This window comes from Dendrobates tinctorius, unplaced genomic scaffold (assembly GCF_039654945.1).
Source record: "Dendrobates tinctorius isolate UK_male_01 unplaced genomic scaffold, ASM3965494v1 ptg000084l, whole genome shotgun sequence".
Lineage (NCBI taxonomy): Eukaryota > Metazoa > Chordata > Amphibia > Anura > Dendrobatidae > Dendrobates > Dendrobates tinctorius.
The window spans coordinates 43,490,771-43,514,476 of NW_027361752.1; the positions used below are offsets into that span (position 1 = coordinate 43,490,771).

The window sequence follows — 23,706 nt, forward strand, 5'->3', positions numbered from 1 at the left end:
TTTCCAGTACCATCTCTATGCTGATGACACCCAATTATACGCTTCTTCTCCTGACATCACGCCAGCCTTTCTAGAAAACACCGGCGATTGTCTAAACGCTGTGTCTAATATCATGTCCTCACTATATCTGAAACTGAACCTGTCAAAGACTGAACTCCTGGTGTTTCCTCCCTCTACTAATGTACCTATACCCGACATTGCCATTTCTGTGTGTGGTTCCACTATTACTCCCCAGCAACAGGCCCGCTGTCTTGGGGTCATACTTGATTCCGAGCTTTCCTTTGCCCCCCACATTCGATCACTGGCTCGCTCTTGTCATCTGCACCTCAAAAACATTTCTAGAATTCGACCTTTTCTTACCTTTGACTCTGCAAAAACTCTTACTGTTTCTCTTATTCATTCTCGTCTCGACTATTGTAACTCTCTTCTAATCGGTCTCCCTCTTACCAAACTCTCCCCTCTCCAATCTGTCTTGAATGCTGCAGCCAGGATCATATTCCTCACCAATCGTTACACCGATGCCTCTACCTTGTGCCAGTCATTACACTGGCTACCCATCCACTCCAGAATTCAGTATAAACTTATTACCCTCACTCACAAAGCCCTCCATGGCTCAGCACCACCCTACATCTCCTCCCTTGTTTCAGTATACCACCCTACCCGCGCCCTCCGTTCTGCTGATGACCTGAGATTAGCATCTTCAATAGTCAGAACCTCCCACTCCCGTCTCCAAGACTTTACACGTGCCGCGCCAATTCTTTGGAATGCACTTCCCAGGTCAATACGATTAGTCCCCAATCCCCACAATTTTAAGCGTGTCCTGAAAACGCATTTATTCAGACTGGCCTACCACCCCAACACATTAACCTAATCTATCCCTGTGTGGCAGAGCCAAAAGTTTTACCATAACCAGGTTCCCCGCATCATGTTCCCACATGCTTTATGCCTCCATTAGCCCTCTGTGTCTGTACTGTACACACTTAACATTATGACTGGTCCATACAATCAGGGCAACTGTTACCACCCACCTTTCGTGTCTCCCTCTTTCCTCATAGACTGTAAGCTTGCGAGCAGGGCCCTCTTTCCTCTTGGTATTTGTTATAATCTACTGTATGTGATTATTGTTATGCTGTAATGTCTATTGTCTGTACAAATCCCCTCTGAAATGTAAAGTGCTGCGGAATATGTCGGCGCTATAAAAATAAAATTTATTATTATTATTATTATTATTATGTAATCTCTCTTAGGGTCTATGTAGTAAAATCTGTTTGAGGAACCATAGAGCCCCTCCATTCACTTTAGATACCTGCCTCCCGAATGTTTGATCTAACCAATCATGTTAGGAACCGCAGAACGCACTAAATACAAATAAATAATAAAGTGCGTTCGCCGCTCGGGGTCCACCGTGCAGTAGGTGTTACACCGCTGCTAGGTAATGACAGACGAGCAATATGGAGGTGTAATGCGCACAGGTTCAACTTCATCCGAAGTGCGCAGAGCGGGCTCTGTTCACACACAGAGGCGCCACAACATAAACATACGAAAACGCTGAGCCTGTTAGTGTCACAGACCACAGGGAAATGCACACACGGTATCTGGTCACAGGAGCAGGACTCAAGGCAGAGGAGCTGCGTCCGTCTAGACCTACCGTGTGTGCGGCGTCGCTACTGCGGACGCCTAGGAGGACTGCAACTGCAGCGCGGCGTAGGACACAGCCGCTAGTCGACAAAGCTAGGAAGCAGGCACAATGTCGGACGCTAGAGCAGAGGTGCGGTGTGCACAGTGGCCTAAGACTTGCCACTGACTGCTGCAATAATTCCCTATCCACATGCGTAATATCAGAGGGAAGGGGTTTCAAATGAGTCAGTCACCAGAGTCATACATCCGTCACCATTCACACATTTAGCTTGAAAAGTCTATACTAGCGCATGGCCGAACGGTCATGCGCGCTTTTTATAGCCGTGCGGGACCTTCCAGATCTCCGAGATGGACCAATGAGATCTGGAGCAGGACCTGGGCACATGATTCCCGATCTCCAATGGGAAATCATCTCGTGAGCATGCCCAGTAGGAGCACAGAGGAACTTAGTCTCTGGAGCGGTCTCCTGCAAAGTAATCTTCTCAGCAGTAGATAGACAGCAGGAGACCGCAGATTGTGAGGCTCTGGATTCCTGCAGAGCAGACGCAGAAACCTGACGCCTAGCAATACCCCCCTCCTAGGGTCCCCTCCCCTCTGAGCCTTCGAATCCACCACCTTGTGCCCATCAGAGGCATAGGTCTCAGACTCGCCCGAAGGCAAGTCTGATGTCCCGGTAGATGACCCGTTAAACCGGGACACATGGAAGGTATCAGAGGCGGCAAGATCGCCAGGTTTAAGAAGGGACACGTGGGAGACAATGGGAGCAGCAAAACCGCCCGGAGCATAGGTTGAAGTGGAACGCCGCGGTGTGTCGGCGGACGTTTCCACTCTCTGTTTAAGGAGGCTATCCCGAGCACATGAGGCGCATGCCCGAATATATTTTTTAATGTCCCGAGCCCTGTGCGGCCACCAATACGACCCTGCCAGGAGTTTTGTGGTCTGCATGTAGCCACAGTGACCACCCGCCCTGGACGCGTGTGCCCACACGTGAACCTTCGGCCGAAGGCGAGGGGGGACAAAGGTCTTGCCCGGCGGCACAGAGTTTGGCGATTGCGGAGCCCCGTTATCCTGGGTAACAGAGTGCTGACAGTGGTAGCCGCAAGCGGAGCTTAGTGCCGGACACGCCTCGAGACTGGCGCGAGACACCTCCATGGGCTCTGGGAGTGAACACTCTGGCTCGGGTGTTTCCAGAGGTTTCAAGAGGTTGGGAGCCGGAGCAACCCTCCGTCTGGTTTGAGCACGCTCCAGCCCGCGCTCCGAGAAACGGAGATCAATGCGGGTGGCAATGGCAATCAGCTCCTCCAGACTTGCAGGAACCTCTCTGGTAGATAGAGCATCCTTAACATGCTCAGCTAAACCTCTCCAAAACACAGGGATGAGGGCTTCATCAGACCACTCCAGCTCTGAAGCCAGAGTCCGAAAACGAACGGCATACTGGCTGACCGAGAGGGATCCCTGAGTTAATGCAAGGAGCTGAAGAGAGGTATCGTGCGTGACCCATGGTCCCAGGAAAATCTGCTTGATAGATGTTAAGAACTGAGCAGTGGTCCGAACCTCAGGGTCACCACACTCTCACAGTGGCATGGCCCACTCCAACGCCCTGTCCGACAGAAGGGAAATAATAAACCCCACCTTAGCCCGTTCCGTAGGGAATCGCGCAGCCAGTAACTCCAGCTGGATAGAGCACTGACTCACGAAACACCTACAGGAGGCGCAATCACCAGAAAATTTATCGGGTAACGGGAGGCGGGAAACTGTCAGCGCAGGGGAGGATGTGGACATACGTGAAACCGCCTCTGCGATCGCCTGTACTGCAGCTTCCGAAGACTTCACCGCTGAGATAACACTCTCAAGAGTAGCCAACCGGCCTTCTAGCTGGCGAATGCACTGAAGGAGTTGCTGCTGATCTGCCATTACTATCCAGACCCTGGCGCTAGTATAAAGTTAGGAACAGCGGAACGCACTAAATAAAAATAAATAATAAAGTGCGTTCGCCGCTCGGGGTCCACCGTGCAGTAGGTGTTACACCGCTGCTAGGTAATGACAGACAAGCAATATGGCGGTATAATGCGCACGGGTTCAACTTCACCCAAAGTGCGCATAGCGGGCTCTGTTCACACACAGAGGCGCCGCAACGTAAACATACGAAAACGCTGAGCCTGTTAGTGTCACAGACCACAGGGTAATGCACACACGGTATCTGGTCACAGGAGCAAGACTCAAGGCAGAGGAGCTGCGTCCGTCTAGACCTACCATGTGTGCGGCGTCGCTACTACGGACGCCTAGGAGGACTGCAACTGCAGCGCGGCGTAGGACACAGCCGCTAGTCGACAAAGCTAGGAAGCAGGCGCAACGTCGGACGCTAGAGCAGAGGTGCGGTGTGCACAGTGGCCTAAGGCTTGCCACTGACTGGCGCTGACTGCTGCACTAATTCCCTATCCACATGCGTAATATCAGAGGGAAGGAGTTTCAAATGAGTCAGTCACCAGAGTCATACATCCGTCACCATTCACACATTTAGCTTGAAAAGTCTATACTAGCGCATGGCCGAACGGTCATGCGCGCTTTTTATAGCCGTGCGGGACCTTCCAGATCTCCGAGATGGACCAATGAGATCTGGAGCAGGACCTGGGCACATGACTCCCGATCTCCAATGGGAGATCATCTCGTGAGCATGCCCAGTAGGAGCACAGAGGAACTTAGTCTCTGGAGCGGTCTGCTGCAAAGTAATTTTCTCAGCAGTAGATAGACAGCAGGAGACCGCAGAATGTGAGGCTCTGGATTCCTGCACGCCTAACACTCCATCATACATAGGAGCTCTCGTTTGGCGTTCCTCTGTTTTTTTAAGACAGAACCACTGCCAGACATGCCTGCAGGTGGCTTATCTTTTGGAGAACGAAAAAAATGACAGTCCAAAATCAGATGTACTGGATTCTTTTGTCCCTGACATCATCTGTCAAGAGACCCCATACACAGACTGGCAGTCGAACCCAAGATTATCAGCCAACATTCGTCTATTGTGTATAGGGACGATTACATCTCAGAGACCCTCTCAGACACTTAACCCCACAATCTCTATGAGAGTATATTTGCTGTAGTCTATTTAACTAGAACATTATGTGATAGATCGATTCAAGTACCGATTTTGACGACCCTTGACAACTTTCTGAGGGTCTACGTGGTATAAACCGAGGAAGCCTATTGTCATGCGTCTGGGATCAAAACCTTGAGCCTGTGCTTTGTGGTTGGCTTCTCTGTCCGCCAAGCCACAGCAGACACATCTTTTCTCACGGGTGTTTAGTTTCTGTTATCCTTACATCAGTCTTTTTAGGGTAAGAGGCGTTTTCATTTACTCATTTGTCTGCCCTATCTCCTGTCAGGTGCGGCTTTATATACTTTCCCTTTGCTGGTATTTCCTGCAGGCGATTGTTTAATTTGGATGTCCAGCCATACTGCTGTAGTTTAAACTAATCAGACAAGCTAGGGTTTATCTCTCTGCTGTCGATGTTCTTTACCCTGCACCTATCTTCTATTTCTTTTTTGGAAGTAGGTAGCATATTCTGTAACAGGATGTACTTAATCCTTTATTTGGTACTTTGTGGTTTGTTTTACTCACTCTGAGATCTGTTTCTATTTCAGCACACTTTCCCTTCTGTAGGTAATTTACACTCTGCTCTGCCCTCTGGTTCTTTAGGAGGAACTTGAGGCACTCGACTGCTTTTCAGGCAGCATAGGTCCGAGATGCCATTGTTTAGTCTGTGGTAAGGGCTATCTCAGCTTACGCAGGATCCACACGGGACAATGGGGTCAGGATCACTAGTCTGTGCAGGAACTGGCAGGGTGAGTGTGGCGCCCCTGAGGGTCAGTCGCCACAGAGGTACTGCACCTCCTCCTAAGGTGTAGTATCCCACCATCCAGGTAAGGTGGAGACTCCTGACCACACTCCAACACCTGCACCCCACACCACAAAGTAGTGTAGCAAAGCACCTTCGGCGGCTCCCTGCTTGGAGTATAGCAAAGCACCCATTGGTGGCTCCCTGCTTGGAACACGAAACGTGCTGGGAGGTGGGTGGAGTTAGCTTACATTACAAGGAGCGGGAAGAGTTTAGGATTAGAGGTCAGTTGGTTAGAGAGTTGGAGAGAAGAAGATCCCCGGAGAGAGGGATGGATGGATGGAGGTGCTGCAGTGGATCCCAGTGACCTGGGTCTGCTGGCACGGGATAGGAAGAGAAAGAGCAACGTAGCCTGAAAGCCTGATTCTCCATAGAAGGAAAGATTAGTACGGAACATGAGGAGTAAGAGAGAACAGAGGACGTGGGTTAGAAGAGCACCCTTCCTAGAAGTTCTAAGCGCAAGGCCGGGGCCCGGTCCCCGAGGTTGTATGGATACTAATGGTCCTGCAGCAGACATCGGAGAAATAGAAGTAGTGACCACTTTATTCCCACACAAGACTTGGGGGCAGAACAGCAACTGGATAGTGAGCCGGGACTTAGTAGCAAGGAGTCCCCGAAGCAGGCTACAGCTGTCTGCCGTACAAGTAGAGTTCATAAGAACATCGGACAGGAGGCACTCCATTGTAACTCAGTACTAAGAGTACTTCACCTAAAGGCGCTATAAGAGGAGGCGTTCAGAAAGACACATGTTGGCGGAGTGTTGTAAAAGAGTACTTCATCTGGCCTGGAGGTTGACTGCATCCTCTGCGCCTGACACTACACCATCTGCGTGTCACCTCACCTACACTGCCCTGGGACTACAGCCCTGCCTGTGGAGGGCTATAACATCATTGCTGCACCACACCATCTGTCCCAGAGGATCCGTCTGCAGCGTCGGCTTACATCTTCATTGCCAAACACCACAGGTGGCGTCACAAATCACTTAAAACTTTCACCACCACAAGCACACTGAAACAACCCCCCTTTATAATGGGCACCCAGGGCCACGGGCCGGGTCACAGCTGCCATGACATCTCCCGTTGAGGCTCATCGGGCCTGGTACCGAGTACCCCACAGCCCTGGGAGGGCGACCCATAAGATTCAGGCTTTAGTGTTTTATCTATTTTCCTTATTGAGTTGCCACACTCTCCTTTCCCCATCTCTGAGGGTTTATGTCACATGTCACATCAGTTATCTGAATAAACGTATCAATGCTCGGCTCATGTATTTTCGATAGGGAGAATTGAGAAAGCCGCTATCAGACACCTTTTCAAGGGCCATTCTCCCAGAGAACAAAAGAATTGAGGGGGTTGAGTTTAAACTACCCGATCAATATCTACCTTGGTATCATATGTCGGGGGTGAGGTTGGAGGCCCCAATACATATAAACATCCAATATCGTTGGATTCAACCGACTGTTTATACACTGTTAGAAATACCCTGTAATCCTTAGGATAAACTATTCTAAATACTCTACCTGATAACTTGAAGCAGGGTCTGCGTGAGCACCTGGTGAACCAGGGCAAATGCAGGGGACTTTGGTTCCGGGGGAGTATCACTCTGCCTAGAATTTAGTTTGCGCCATTCTTCGTACATGTATGGTGGATGTTCACACAGCATGTGTGAAGAGCGCTATGGAGCTAAGCATGTTCCTTAAAGAAAAGGTGCTGGCTGTCTAATACAGATGGCGCACAAGCTACTGGGACTGGAGCAAGTTCCAGTTGCAGCAGCTTAACCACCTAGATGCCACTGTCAGTTGTGACAGCAGCACTGAAGTGGTTGGAAATGGGGGAAGGTGTTTCCAGTGCCCTACCGAAGGCTCCTGTGTCTGCCCTATTTGTACAGCTACAAGGCACAGACTGGGCTTCATGGAAGGTGGGATGCTTTACCATACACTACAATAGTAAAACATTTCAAATCGCCGCAAAAAAAAGCACAAAAAAAGCAGCAAAAAAAACGCAAGAAAAAACAAGGAAAACTTTCTTTTTTTCCGCAGCTTCTTTCCTGCCAAAAGATCAGGAAAAAAAAAACCGCTGAAAAAAGGCCTAGTGTGAACTTACCCTTAATCTGAAGAATCCTTGCTAGTAATGATTTAGAGGATCTTTTTTCCAATATCTACTTAAAATTTTCCGTTTTTTGAAGCAGAATTTTATTTTTTTTTAATCATTTTCATCAGCTTATTCATTGGCTTGGATAAGCTCATGATCAAATTTTTATATTCTCTGCATGTTCCCCCCTTTAAATATGATAAAAGTAACACTTCCATAAGCAGCGAATGAACAGAGGCTTAACTCATACATATTTTATACCGCAGCATTCATTATAAGGAATCCTTTGTGACAAATAGAGATAACGGATAGCAGATTTTTATCCTCCGCGGGATGTGTGGTCTGTTTCTTGTTCATTGAGGAAGAAGGAGATAAATGCAGTACCTGCGGAGTCATTAAGACTGAAGGAAATGCGCACAGGTTTATCAGCGGGGATTCTTGCCGTGGTGATCATGTAGGCACAATGACTTCAACCGCCTTATCTGAAATAATACTGAAACGAGAAGAATAACACATAAGCAATTGGTGCAGGTGCGAAGAAAAACTCATTTTAACAAGCTGCAATGAAAATCTAAAATGAGAGCGAAAAAAAAAGCATAAGTCACCATTGAAAAGGACGTTTTAACAAAAGCCACATAATAATAATAATGTGGTAGCCCGGAGGCATTCTGTAGGAAGGATTTAACTGTGCTGAGAAAAGCACATGCATAGTTAAGACTATGTGGCAGACAAGCGCTTGACTTCAATCAATATATGCCCTTAATAAGGTGAATACACAACATTGCCATAAATGTTACTCGCTATACATAATTAATGTTGTCATATAACGCTCATAAATACAGCTGTCATACTGTACACGGAACTAATATTGCCATAAAAGAACTCAAACAATGTCGTTTCATGTATATAACTAATGTCTCCACATAGTACCCATAAATAATGCTGTCACATTGCATATGGGTCGCCCCTCACACCCAGGGCAGCGGGGTACCCGGTACCGGGCCGGTGTCAGGGAGATGTGTCACAGCAGCAGTGACCCGGTCCGTGGCCCTGGGCACCCAATATCAATGGCGGTGATGTTAATGGTGTTAAAGTTTATTTGAATAGTTTGTGATGCCACCCGTGGTGTTTGGCAAGGGAGATGGTAAGCCAACGCTGCATGCAGATCCGCTGGGACTGATGGTGTGGTGCAGCAGAGATGGTATAGCTCCCCACAGGTGGAGCTGTAGTCCCAGGGCAGTGTAGGGGCAATGGATGAGGAGAGGCGCAGAATGGTATAGATGCTGGTACCCAGATGTAGCGGTGCTGAAGGTGTTAACGGCGAATGAATGGAGGACACCAGGGCTTGCGGTTTCAAAGCTTTACTCACAGTTCGTGGTACCCACTGGTGCCTGCCTCTGTGCCGTGTCCTCCGGGGGAGAGACTCAATCAACCTCCCGGGCAAGTCAGGGTTCTCCACTCCAACATTCCGCCAACATGTGCCTTTCCTGAACGACTCCTCTATTGCGCCTTTAGTGTGAAGAACTCCAGTACCATAGTTCTCTGGAATTCCTCCTGTCAGATGTTCCTAGAACCTCACTTGTATGACAGACAGCTGTAGCCTCTATCGGGGACTCCTCTCAGAGTCCTGGCTCGCGAATCGGTTGCTGTTGTGTCCCAAGTCTTGAATGGGAGTAGTGCATTTACAGCCAACTACTCCACTGATGTCTGCTGCAGAACCATAAGTGTCCATACAACCTCGGGGACCGGGCCCCGGCCTTGCGCTGAGAACCTATAAGCAGGGTTCCTCTTCCAACCCACAACTCCTCTCTGTTCTCCTACTCCTTCGTTCCGCGCTGTTCCTTCTCTCTCTTATGGAAGCTTAGGTTGCAGGTCTACGTCTTTCTCCTTCTCTTTTTCTTTGCCGTGCCAGCTGGCTCAGATCACTGAGGCAGCTGCAGCACTCTTTCTAAACTAAACTCAAACTGAACTCAAAACTAACTTCAGAACTGAACTTCTCTGGGACTCACCCCAGACTGACCTTCTGTCAGACTCACTTACAATTCTCAGCTTTCCCTCTCTTTTATACTAACTCCACCCACCTCCCAGCACATCTCGTGTTACGAAGCAGGGTTCCACGAAGGGTGCTCTGTTACCCCCAGCCTGAAGCTGCTAGGTGGACCTACTGAACTATCCTGTGTGTGGGATGCAGGTGTTGGAGTGTGGAAAGGAGTTCCCAACTTACCTAGGCAGTGAGGCAGTACACCTTAGAAGAAGGTGCAGTACCTCTGTGGCGACTGAGCCTCAGGGGCGCCACACATACATAACTCTTATCACTGCATAGTACTTAAGAATAGTGCTGCACTAATGTACACAACTAATGTCACTACGCAGTACTTCAAAGTAAGGTTATTATATTAGACACACAACTAATGTCCACACTTTTCAATAATGCTGTCAAAATGTACTCATAACTAATGTCACTATACAGTACTGATAAATGATGCCATCATATTGTATGCATAACTAATATCACTATATAGTATTTAAGAATAGTGCTGTCATAAGGTACACAACTAATGTCACTATTCCGCACTTATCGATAATGCTGCCATAATGTACTCATAGCTAATGTCCCCATACAGTATTTATAAATAGTTTTGTCATAATGGACATATAACTAATGTCCCCATACAGTATTTATAAATAGTTTTGTCATAATGGACATATAACTAATGTCACCATACAGTACTCATAAATGATGCTGTCAAACTGTTCACAGGACTAATATTGCCATAGAGATCAAATACTGTAAATGATACTCTTAAACCATACATATAACTATTCTCACTACACAGTATTCGTAAATAGTGCTATCATGTTGTACACATAACTAATATTACTTTACAGGATGGGCCATGTACACTCACTGGCCACTTTATTAGGTACACCATGCTAGTAAGGGGTTGGACCCCCTTTTGCCTTCAGAACTGCCTCAATTCTTCGTGGCAGAGATTCAACAAGGTGCTGGAAGCATTCCTCAGAGATTTTGGACCATATTGACATGATGGCATCACACAGTTGGCGCAGATTTGTCGGCTGCACATCCCTGATGCGAATCTCCCGTTCCACCACATCCCAAAGATGCTCTATTGGATTGAGATCTGGTGACTGAGGAGGCCATTTGAGTACAGTAAACTCATTGTCATGTTCAAGAAACCAATCTGAGATGATTCGAGCTTTATGACATGGCGCATTATCCTGCTGAAAGTAGCCATCAGATGTTGGGTACATTGTGGTCATAAAGGGATGGACATGGTCAGCAACAATACTCAGGTAGGCTGTGGCGTTGCAACGATGCTCAATTGGTACCAAGGGGCCCAAAGAGTGCCCAGAAAAAATTCCCCACACCATGACACCACCACCACCAGCCTGAACCGTTGATACAAGGCAGGATGGATCCATGCTTTCATGTTGTTTACGCCAAATTCTGACCCTACCATCCGAATGTCGCAGCAGAAATCGAGACTCATCAGACCAGGCAACGTTTTTCCAATCTTCTACTGTCCAATTTCGATGAGCTTGTGCAAATTTTAGCCTCAGTTTCCTGTTCTTAGCTGAGAGGAGTGGTACCCAGTGTGGTCTTCTGCTGCTGTAGCCCATCTGCCTCAAAGTTCGACGCACTGTGCGTTCAGAGATGCTCTTCTGCCTACCTTGGTTGTAACGGGTGGCAATTTGAGTCACTGTTGCCTTTCTATCAGCTCGAACCAGTCTGCCCATTCTCCTCTGACCTCTGGCATCAACATGGCATTTCCGGCCACAGAACTGCCGCTCACTGGATTTTTTTTCTTTTTCGGACCATTCTCTGTAAACCCTAGAGATGGTTGTGCGTGAAAATCCCAGTAGATCAGCAGTTTCTGAAATTCTCAGACCAGCCCTTCTGGCACCAACAATCATGCCACGTTCAAAGGCACTCAAATCACCTTTCTTCCCCATACTGATGCTCGGTTTGAACTGCAGGAGATTGTCTTGACCATGTCTACATGCCTAAATGCACTGAGTTGCCGCCATGTGATTGGCTGATTAGAAATTAAGTCTTAACACACAGTTGGACAGGTGTACCTAATAAAGTGGCCAGTGAGTGTATATGGATACACCTAAATAAAATGGGAATGGTTGGTGATATCAACTCCCTGTTTGTGGCACATTAGTATATGGGAGGGGGAAACTTTTCAAGATGGATGGTGACTATTCTGACTCTTCCTGATGACTGCAAGTCCCAAGCGTTCTAACTATAAGCTTCTTAGAAAATTGTATAACTTGTACTCACACCACCAGGCGTCCACAGATAGTTTTAACTCCACCGGCAATGCCACTGTAGAAAGGCCAGGAGAAACGATGCTGTTTTCTTCCAAAATCTTGTATTAGTTTACAAAGAACAGTAGGTAAAAAGGAGTAATCTGTACAGCAGAGTAGATATGCATCTTGAGTAATGGCTGCTCTAGGCTAAACTAAAGAAGGAAGGAGCAACCTAATACAGAGCCCAACTACAGGAGGGACATAGGGACAGTCTTCACACAGTCTAATTCTACCTAGCAACAACAGGGAATTTTGCTGATTGGGGGAAAAAACTAAACACAGAGAAATATACATTAAAGGTTGTTCCCATTCGTGGGATACAACAGTGACCATGGCGGCCATTTTGAAGTCAGCCGTTTTGGATCCAACTTTATTTTTTCCAATGGGAAGAGGGTCATGTGACACATCAAACTTATTGAGAATATCACAAGAAACACAATGGTGTGCTTTTTTAACGTAACTTTATTTTTTCATGAGTTATTTACAAGTTTCTCTTTGTTTACAGCCATTGACATGTCGCAGAGGGTAACACGTGAGGAGCGGATAGAAATTGTGTTGATGTCTGGTGGACGCAGTACCCGGGTCATTGCAGCAGATTTCAATGCAAGACACCCTACGCAAGAAAACTGTCACCATTCCCATTTTATTTAGGTGTATTCATATAAATGGCCCACCCAAAAAAGTCTGCCTCATCACTGAACATAATGTTCCGTGTAAACTGAGGGTCCTGTTCCAATTTTTGTTTTGCCCATTCTGCAAATTCAGGGAGCCGATCTGGCATCAGTCGAACATCCCTTCGGCGGATATTAGCTACTCACAAATGGCATCCTTACAAAATCCAGATCGGCGCGCTGAATTTGCAAAATTGGCAAAACAAAAATTGGAAAAATTGTGTGTGTGTTTTTTTCTAATTACTAGATTACTAATGGGGGTGTCTTATATACACCTCTCCAAATTAACACGAGCACTTGATGTCAACCCCAAAATCTGTTACCCTGACTGCCACCGCTCCAGGGCATTCGGGAAGAGACCGCGAAGAGCCAGATTTGGAGCATCTCATGTCATGCTCCACTTTTGGAGTGGCTGCTGGCTGGTAATTTTGGGGCTTGGAAGGACCCAATATCCATGGACCTTCCCACCCTGATAATATCAGCCTGCAGCTGTCTGCTTTACCTTTGCTGTTTTCAAAAAATAGAAGGGACCCCAGTTGATTTTTTTCATTTAATTATTTATTTATGTGGCTTAATAGAAAGCAATAGAAGCTATCTAACTATATATCTATTATCTATCTAATATCTATCTACATATTATCTTTGCACATCTTTAACACTTAAAAATCAGTAATTTCATGAATGCATTATATTCCGGTGTGTGTCACACAGTCGGCGCACAGATTATGCACACGTACACACGGATAGGACACGGATTGAAAAACGTAAACATGTATATTGAGAAAAAAAGCACATAGATGGTCAACACGGAACGTCCCACACAGACATGTTTTTATACGCATCTGTGAAGTAGACCTTAGACTTAAGGTGCTGTCACACTAAGCGATATCGCTAGCAATATCGCTATAACTTGTGACGTTATAGCGATATTGCTAGCGATATCTCTGTGTCTGATACTTACCTCCGACCGGCTCCCCTGCTGGTTATCGCTGATCACGCGAGAACGTCCAGGACTGTTTCTCGTTGTCTGCTTCCTGCGGCGCTTCCTGCTGTGGAGACGAGCGACGCGTGGAGCCGGGCGGGAGGACGCAGGATCGCCGCGTCTGACAGGTAAGTAGCGACCCCCGTCCCCAGCGATGTCGCTGGTGAGATCTGCCTGTGTGGCAGCTCACTAGCGACCACTTAGCGATGCACCAGCGATCCTGACCGCGTCATATCCCTGGTCGGGATCGCTGGTACATTGCTAAGTGTGACAGTACCTTTAGACTTAGCTTATAGGAATGTGTCAACAGAAAGTTTTCTGTTGTGTCAATTAGGTTGCTTGTTTCTCAGTGGCCTCTAGGCTGTATACTATACTAACACTTCCTATACAGAAGTGTTAAAGTCATCACAAAAAGGATTATAATGACTGATAACTCCTTTGTATATGACAGATATCACAGGATCCACCAGTCACAATAGGCGATGTCACAGCTCACCTCCTCCTCCTGTACAATGACTGACAGCAATTCTATATACAGTAGATAACACAGGATCCACCATTACAATAGGTGATGTCACAGCTCACCTCCTCCTTCTTCTGTACAATAACACCTCTATATATACTAGATAACACAAGATCCACCATTCACAATAGGTGATGTCACAGCTCACCTCCACCTCCTCGTACAATAACTGATACCTCTATAAATAGTAGAAAACACTGGATCCACCATTCACAATCAGCGATGTCACAGCTCACCTCCTCCTCCTGTACAATGACTGATAACACTTCTATATACAGTAGATAACACAGGATCCACCATTCACAATAGATGTCACAGCTCATCTCCTCCTTCTGTACAATAACTAATAACACCCCTATATATAGTAGATAATACAGGATCCACCATTCACAATAGGTGATGTCACAGCTCACCTCCTCCTTCTCCTGTACAATGACTGATAGCACCTCTATATACAGTAGATAACACAGGATCCACCATTCACAATAGGTGATTTCTCAGCTCACCTCCTCCTCCTGCAGAATGACTGGTAACACCTCTATATACAGTAGATAACACAGGATCCACAATTCACAATAGGTGATGTCACAGCTCACCTCCTCCTGTACAACAACACCTCTATATATAGTAGATAACACAGGATCCACCATTCACAATAGAAGTCACAGCTCACCTCCTCCTCCTGTACAATGACTGGTAACACCTTTATATATAGTAGATAACACAGGATCCACCATTCACAATAGGTGATGTCACAGCTCACCTCCTCCTCTTGTATAATGATTGATAACACCTCTATACAGTAGATAACACAGGATCCACCATTTACAATAGGTGATGTCACAGCTCACCTCCTCCTCCTCCTGTACAATGACTGATAACACCTCTAAATATATAGTAGATAACACAGGATCCACCATTCACAGTAAGTGATGTCACAGCTCACCTCCTCCTCTCCTTTATAATGACCTTTGCACATGTTGGAGGATGCACAATAATGATTTTATATAAATACAGTAGAGTCTGATTCAGCCCAAGAGACTATGATTTCCACTATGCACTGCAATACTGTGTTACTGCAGTATATACTGCCAGCAATCAGACGATTGCATGTTCAAAACCCAAAAAAAGACTTAAAAATAAAGTTAAAATTTTTTTATTTTTTTTTAAATCTAAACATTTGAATGATCCTCCTTTTTTTTTTCTCGCACTAAAGATAAATAAATAATAATGAGCATCGCTGACATCATCACGGCTATAAAAATCCGGTCTATCAAAATGTAAAATTAGTTTAATCACAAGACAAACGCCGTAAAGAGAAATAAAATTAAAGCGCTGGAATATAGTTTTTTTTATTTTTTTTTTAGTTTCCACCGCTATGTAAAAAAATGCAATAAAAAAACATCATATGTAGCTGAGTTTGGTGGCAATAAAATACCGTCAGCTCATGATCCAAAAAAAAAAATCCCTCGCAAAGATCCGTCAACTGAAAACTAAAAAATGCCATGGATCTCGAAAAATGGCGGCACAACTTTTTTTTTTAAATTTTTTACAAACTGGAATATTTTTTTCACGATTCAAATAAAAAAAAAAAATCTACGTAAGTTTGGTTGACACATTATACCTTTATACATATGATTGCACTTTGATCCGTGTTCGTCATTTGCAGTTTATTGAAGTCACGTTTCTTTTTGTTTTGTTTTTGTTTTGTGGTATAAAATGCAACTTTTAGCACAAATTTTTCAAACCGGTGCACAGGGTTCATGAATTTGGAGCAAAAATTTTTTCTTTAATGTCGTGTTTATTCGGCTTTTGTAACTTTTCCGAGCCAATAGTCATAAACCCATTAAAATGTTGTCCGAGCTTGCCGAAAAATGTGCCAAATTGACCCCCCCCTGCCCCTAGAAACCTTACTCCGAGTAGGAAATGGAGTGAAATGTGCAAAAAAAAAAATACAATAATGTGAAAAATGGTAAAAATCGCATTTCCTTCGTCTGTCTAAAACATAAAAAGTGTCACAATTCGTTTAGAAAAGAAGGTGCAAATACTAAAACCTCTTAAAAAAAAAGGAGCAAATGACTCCAGAAATCTGGAGAAACAGCAATGATGAATGGGGGTCTCTGACGTCGCCTTCATTGGTCTACTCCTAAATAAAAATCTCAATGGCCATTAAGGACACCGATCCCATCCCCCTGACTTCGCTTTCGCCTCATTTTCTTGAAGTAATTTATTTGTGACCTCTATCCGTAACAAGATGGGTTTAAACCACTTGTGACGCTTCATCTATTATTCTAGAAGTGGAGGGATAAGAAATATTACCCAATTTATTTCCTGTCTGGCTGGTGAATTCCCGGCCCTCGGGTTTAATTACGCTCGCTTCTTAATAAAATGAACCTGTTCCATCAAGTGCAACGTGATATCTAACGATGTCTTTCGTGATGTCTACGGGAGAGGTTCTACAGAAGATTGTGGATAAGCCCCAGCATTAACGGGACTGCCTACATAACCCAGTGTGTCCTAAGGTCAATTAGACATAGTAATACACAGGGGCGCTACTTAGGACCCCTGTAACAGCAAGAGGGTAAAGTCACTGAGTAGTAGCACGGCCTGAAGGCTACCTTACTTCTGACCGAAAGTGACTAGGGATAATAATAATCTTGGGGCTCACAATCTAAATTTCCTATCAGTATGTCTTTGGAATGTGGGAGGAAACCAGAGAACCCGGAGGAAACTCACACAAACACGGGGAGAACATACAAACTCCTTGCAGATGTTGTCCTTGGTGGGAACCGAGCCACCGTGCCGCCCCTATAAGGATGAGTGGACCCATGGAAGTTTGGGTTCTGGTACCTGACTGAATTTTAGTCCAATGTTCAGTTCAGGTACCCAAATCTGAACCCCACTTAAATCAATAAGGATCCAAACTCTTCTGCTGGAAAATCTCTCCCTCCTCTCTTGGCTCCCGAATCGGACTTCCGGGGGGAGGTCTGTCTTCGGAGTTTAGCACCGGACGCTGGGTGTCCGGTATGAACCATGAACTTCAGAGTCCAGGTTCGCTCATCTCTAAAAGGCACCTGATCAGTTTTAGGGCTGGTTCACAAGTCAGTTTTTCATATTATATGCTCTGTCAGTGAGTTTCACAGACAATATACTGACACACCGGGGGAGGCACATTTATCAAAGCTGTCTAAAAGAAATCAAGTCTTTGTTGGCCATAGCAACCAATTACAGCTCAGCTTTCATTTTACAATTGCTGTTTGCAAAAAAAAAAGCTGAGCTCTGATTGGTTGTTATGAGCAACTTATATACATTGTATTCTGTGGGGCTATTTACATGTCCGACTATCTATCTATCTATCTATCTATCTATCTATCTATCTACTATTATCTATCTACCTCATATCTATCCATCTCTCTATTATCGATCATCTTTCGATTATCTATCTATCTATTATCTATCTATTATCTATTATCTATCTATCTATGGATAGTTGGATATATATCTATGTCCTACTTTGGTCTGTTTGGCGGACCAATATCAAATAAACACTGTAAAAAAAAAACACTGAAAATTGGATCCACGCAATAGACAGATGCATAAATTATCCATCAAAACTGCATCAAACTGGCCTGTGTGAACCTATCTTTCTATCTATCTCTATCTATATATCTATCTATTTATCCATTATCTATCTATCTATCTATCTATCTAGTTATACCCTATGAGGGGGCAGCATTATACCCTATGAGGGGGTGCATTATACCCTATGAGGGGGGCAGCATTATACCCTATGAGGGGGCAGCATTATACCCTATGAGGGGGGCAGCATTATACCCTATGAGGAGGCAGCATTGTACCCTATGAGGGGGCAGTATTATACCCTGTGAGGAGGGCAGCATTATACACTATGAGGGGGCAGCATTATACCCTATGAGGAGGCAGCATTATACCCTGTGAGGGGGCAGTATTATACCCTGTGAGGAGGGCAGCATTATACCCTATGAGGGGGGCAGCATTATACACTATGAGGGGGCAGCATTATACCCTATGAGGAGGCAGCATTATACCCTATGAGGGGGCAGTATTATACCCTGTGACGAGGGCAGCATTATACCCTATGAGGGGGCAGCATTATACCCTATGAGGAGGCAGCATTATACCCTGTGAGGAGGGCAGCATTATACCCTATGAGGGGGGCAGCATTATACACTATGAGGAGGCAGCATTATACCCTATGAGGAGGCAGCATTATACCCTGTGAGGAGGGCAGCATTATACCCTATGAGGAGGCAGCATTATACCCTATGAGGAGGCAGCATTATACCCTGTGAGGAGGGCAGCATTATACACTATGAGGGTGCAGCATTATACCCTATGAGGAGGCAGTATTATACCCTATGAGGGGGCAGCATTATACACTATGAGGGGGCAGCATTATACCCTATGAGGAGGCAGCATTATACCCTATGAGGAGGCAGCATTATACCCTATGAGGGGGCAGCATTATACCCTGTGAGGAGGGCAGCATTATACCCTATGAGGAGGCAGCATTATACCCTATGAGGAGGCAGCATTATACCCTATGAGGAGGCAGCATTATACCCTATGAGGAGGCAGCATTATACACTATGAGGAGGCAGCATTATACCCTGTGAGGAGGGCAGCATTATACCCTATGAGGGGGCAGCATTATACACTATGAGGGGGCAGCATTATACCCTATGAGGAGGCAGCATTATACCCTGTGAGGAGGGCAGCATTATACCCTATGAGGGGGCAGTATTATACCCTATGAGGAGGCAGCATTATACCCTATGAGGAGGCAGCATTATACACTATGAGGAGGCAGCATTATACCCTATGAGGAGGGCAGCATTATACCCTATGAGGGGGCAGTATTATACCCTGTGAGGAGGGCAGCATTATACACTATGAGGGGGCAGCATTATACCCTATGAGGAGGCAGCATTATACCCTATGAGGAGGCAGCATTATACACTATGAGGAGGCAGCATTATACCCTATGAGGAGGGCAGCATTATACGCTATGAGGGGGCAGTATTATACCCTGTGAGGAGGGCAGCATTATACACTATGAGGGGGCAGCATTATACCCTATGAGGAGGCAGCATTATACCCTATGAGGAGGCAGCATTATACCCTGTGAGGAGGTGCATTATACCCTATGAGGAGGCAGCATTATACCCTATGAGGAAGGCAGCATTATACCCTATGAGGAGGTGCATTATACCCTATGATGGGGCAGCATTATACCCTGTGAGGAGGTGCATTATACCCTATGAGGAGGCAGCATTATACCCTATGAGGAAGGCAGCATTATACCCTATGAGGGGGCAGCATTATACCCTATGAGGAGGCAGCATTGTACCCTATGAGGGGGCAGCATTGTACCCTATGAGGGGGGTGCATTATACCCTATGAGGGGGCAGCATTATACCCTATGAGGAGGCAGCATTGTACCCTATGAGGGGGCAGCATTATACCCTATGAGGGGGCAGCATTGTACCCTATGAGGGGTGTGCATTATACCCTATGAGGGGGCAGCATTATACCCTATGAGGAGGCAGCATTGTACCCTATGAGGGGGGGTGCATTATACCCTATGAGGGGGGCAGCATTATACCCTATGAGGGGGCAGCATTATACCCTATGAGGGGGCAGCATTATACCCTATGAGGGGGGCAGCATTATACCCTATGAGGGGACAGCATTATACCCTATGAGGGGACAGCATTATACCCTATGAGGTGGGCAGCATTATACCCTATGAGGGGGGCAGCATTATACCCTATGAGGGGGCAGCATTGTACCCTATGAGGAGGCAGCATTATACCCTATGAGGGGGCAGCATTATACCCTATGAGGAGGTGTATTATACCCTATGAGGGGCCAGCATTATACCCTATGAGGGGGTGCATTATACCCTATGAGGGGGCAGCATTATACCCTATGAGGAGGTGTATTATACCCTATGAGGGGGGTGCATTATACCCTATGAGGATGCAGCATTATACCCTATGAGGAGGAAGCATTATACCCTATGAGGGGTGCATTATACCTTATGAGGGGGTGCATTATACCTTATGAGGGGGGCAGCATTATACCCTATGAGGGGGGCAGCATTATACCCTATGAGGAGGCAGCATTATACCCTATGAGGGGGGCAGCATTATACCTTATGAGGAGGCAGCATTATACCCTATGAGGAGGCAGCATTATACCCTATGAGGGGGTGCATTATACCCTATGAGGAGGCAGCATTATACACTATGAGGGGGGTGAATTATACCCTATGAGGGGTGTGCATTATACCCTATGAGGGGGCAGCATTATACCCTATGAGGAGGCAGCATTATACCCTATGAGGAGGCAGCATTATACGCTATGAGGGGGGGTGCATTATACCCTATGAGGGGGCAGCATTATACCCTATGAGGAGGCAACATTATACCCTATGAGGAGGCAGCATTATACACTATGAGGGGGGTGCATTATACCCTATGAGGGGGCAGCATTATACCCTATGAGGAGGCAACATTATACCTTTTGAGGAGGCAGCATTATACCCTATGAGGGGGTGCATTATACCCTATGAGGGGGGTGCATTATACTCTATGAGGAGGCAGCATTATACACTATGAGGGGGGCAGCATTATACCCTATGAGGGGGTGCATTATACCCTATGAGGAGGCAGCATTATTCCCTATGAGGGGGGCAGCATTATACCCTATGAGGGTGCAGCATTATACCCTATGAGGGGGGTGCATTATACCCTATGAGGAGGCAGCATTATACCCTATGAGGGGGCAGCATTATACCCTATGAGGGGGCAGTGTTATACCCTATGAGGGGAGTGCATTATACCCTATGAGGGGGCAGCATTATACCCTATGAGGGGGTGCATTATACCCTATGAGGAGGCAGCATTATACACTATGAGGGGGTGCATTATACCCTATGAGGGGGGTGCATTATACCCTATGAGGAGGGCAGCATTATACCCTATGAGGAGGCAGCATTATACCCTATGAGGAGGCAGCATTATACCCTATGAGGAGGCAGCATTATACCCTGTGAGGAGGGCAGCATTATACACTATGAGGGGGCAGCATTATACCCTATGAGGAGGCAGCATTATACCCTGTGAGGAGGGCAGCATTATACCCTATGAGGGGGCAGTATTATACCCTGTGAGGAGGGCAGCATTATACACTATGAGGGGGCAGCATTATACCCTATGAGGAGGCAGCATTATACCCTATGAGGAGGCAGCATTATACCCTATGAGGAGGCAGCATTATACCCTGTGAGGAGGTGCATTATACCCTATGAGGAGGCAGCATTATACCCTATGAGGAGGCAGCATTATACCCTATGAGGAAGGCAGCATTATACCCTATGAGGAGGTGCATTATACCCTATGAGGGGGCAGCATTATACCCTGTGAGGAGGTGCATTATACCCTATGAGGAGGCAGCATTATACCCTATGAGGAAGGCAGCATTATACCCTATGAGGGGGCAGCATTATACCCTATGAGGAGGCAGCATTGTACCCTATGAGGGGGCAGCATTGTACCCTATGAGGGGGGTGCATTATACCCTATGAGGGGGCAGCATTATACCCTATGAGGAGGCAGCATTGTACCCTATGAGGGGGCAGCATTATACCCTATGAGGGGGCAGCATTGTACCCTATGAGGGGTGTGCATTATACCCTATGAGGGGGCAGCATTATACCCTATGAGGAGGCAGCATTGTACCCTATGAGGGGGGGTGCATTATACCCTATGAGGGGGGCAGCATTATACCCTATGAGGGGGCAGCATTATACCCTATGAGGGGGGCAGCATTATACCCTATGAGGGGACAGCATTATACCCTATGAGGTGGGCAGCATTATACCCTATGAGGGGGGCAGCATTATACCCTATGAGGGGGCAGCATTGTACCCTATGAGGAGGCAGCATTATACCCTATGAGGGGGCAGCATTATACCCTATGAGGAGGTGTATTATACCCTATGAGGGGCCAGCATTATACCCTATGAGGAGGCAGCATTATACCCTATGAGGGGGCAGCATTATACCCTATGAGGAGGTGTATTATACCCTATGAGGGGGGTGCATTATACCCTATGAGGAGGCAGCATTATACCCTATGAGGAGGAAGCATTATACCCTATGAGGGGTGCATTATACCTTATGAGGGGGTGCATTATACCTTATGAGGGGGGCAGCATTATACCCTATGAGGGGGGCAGCATTATACCCTATGAGGAGGCAGCATTATACCCTATGAGGGGGGCAGCATTATACCTTATGAGGAGGCAGCATTATACCCTATGAGGAGGCAGCATTATACCCTATGAGGGGGTGCATTATACCCTATGAGGAGGCAGCATTATACACTATGAGGGGGGTGAATTATACCCTATGAGGGGTGTGCATTATACCCTATGAGGGGGCAGCATTATACCCTATGAGGAGCAGCATTATACCCTATGAGGAGGCAGCATTATACGCTATGAGGGGGGGTGCATTATACCCTATGAGGGGGCAGCATTATACCCTATGAGGAGGCAACATTATACCCTATGAGGAGGCAGCATTATACACTATGAGGGGGGTGCATTATACCCTATGAGGGGGCAGCATTATACCCTATGAGGAGGCAACATTATACCTTATGAGGAGGCAGCATTATACCCTATGAGGGGGTGCATTATACCCTATGAGGGGGGTGCATTATACCCTATGAGGAGGCAGCATTATACACTATGAGGGGGCAGCATTATACCCTATGAGGGGGTGCATTATACCCTATGAGGAGGCAGCATTATTCCCTATGAGGGGGGCAGCATTATACCCTATGAGGGTGCAGCATTATACCCTATGAGGGGGGTGCATTATACCCTATGAGGAGGCAGCATTATACCCTATGAGGGGGCAGCATTATACCCTATGAGGGGGCAGTGTTATACCCTATGAGGGGAGTGCATTATACCCTATGAGGGGGCAGCATTATACCCTATGAGGGGGTGCATTATACCCTATGAGGAGGCAGCATTATACACTATGAGGGGGTGCATTATACCCTATGAGGGGGGTGCATTATACCCTATGAGGAGGCAGCATTATACCCTATGAGGAGGCAGCATTATACCCTATGAGGGGGTGCATTATACCCTATGAGGGGGCAGCATTATACCCTATGAGGGGGTGCATTATACCCTATGAGAAGGGAGCATTATACCCTATGAGGGGGCAGCATTATACCCTATGAGGGGGTGCATTATACCCTATGAGGGGGCAGCATTATACCCTATGAGGGGGGCAGCATTATACCCTATGAGGGGGCAGCATTATACCCTATGAGGGGGTGCATTATACCTTATGAGGAGGCAGCATTATACACTATGAGGGGGGGGCGCATTATACCCTATTAGGGGGCAGCATTATACACTATGAGGGGGGGCAGCATTACACCCTATGAGGGGCCAGCATTATACCCTATGAGGGGGTGTATTATACCCTATGAGGGGGTGCATTAT

At 46.4% G+C, this 23,706-nt stretch overlaps 1 protein-coding gene across 1 annotated transcript in view; it reads right to left on the reverse strand.

Annotated features, from left to right (window-relative positions):
• Nucleotides 1-23,706, reverse strand: part of MAP3K7CL (MAP3K7 C-terminal like) — a 75,200-nt gene that overhangs the window by 45,893 nt on the left and 5,601 nt on the right. The window contains exon 2 of the mRNA XM_073584743.1: nt 8,003-8,111. Within this exon, the coding sequence (XP_073440844.1) occupies nt 8,003-8,072 (70 nt within the window). The 5' untranslated portion in view covers nt 8,073-8,111. The remainder of the gene's footprint in view (nt 1-8,002; nt 8,112-23,706) is intronic.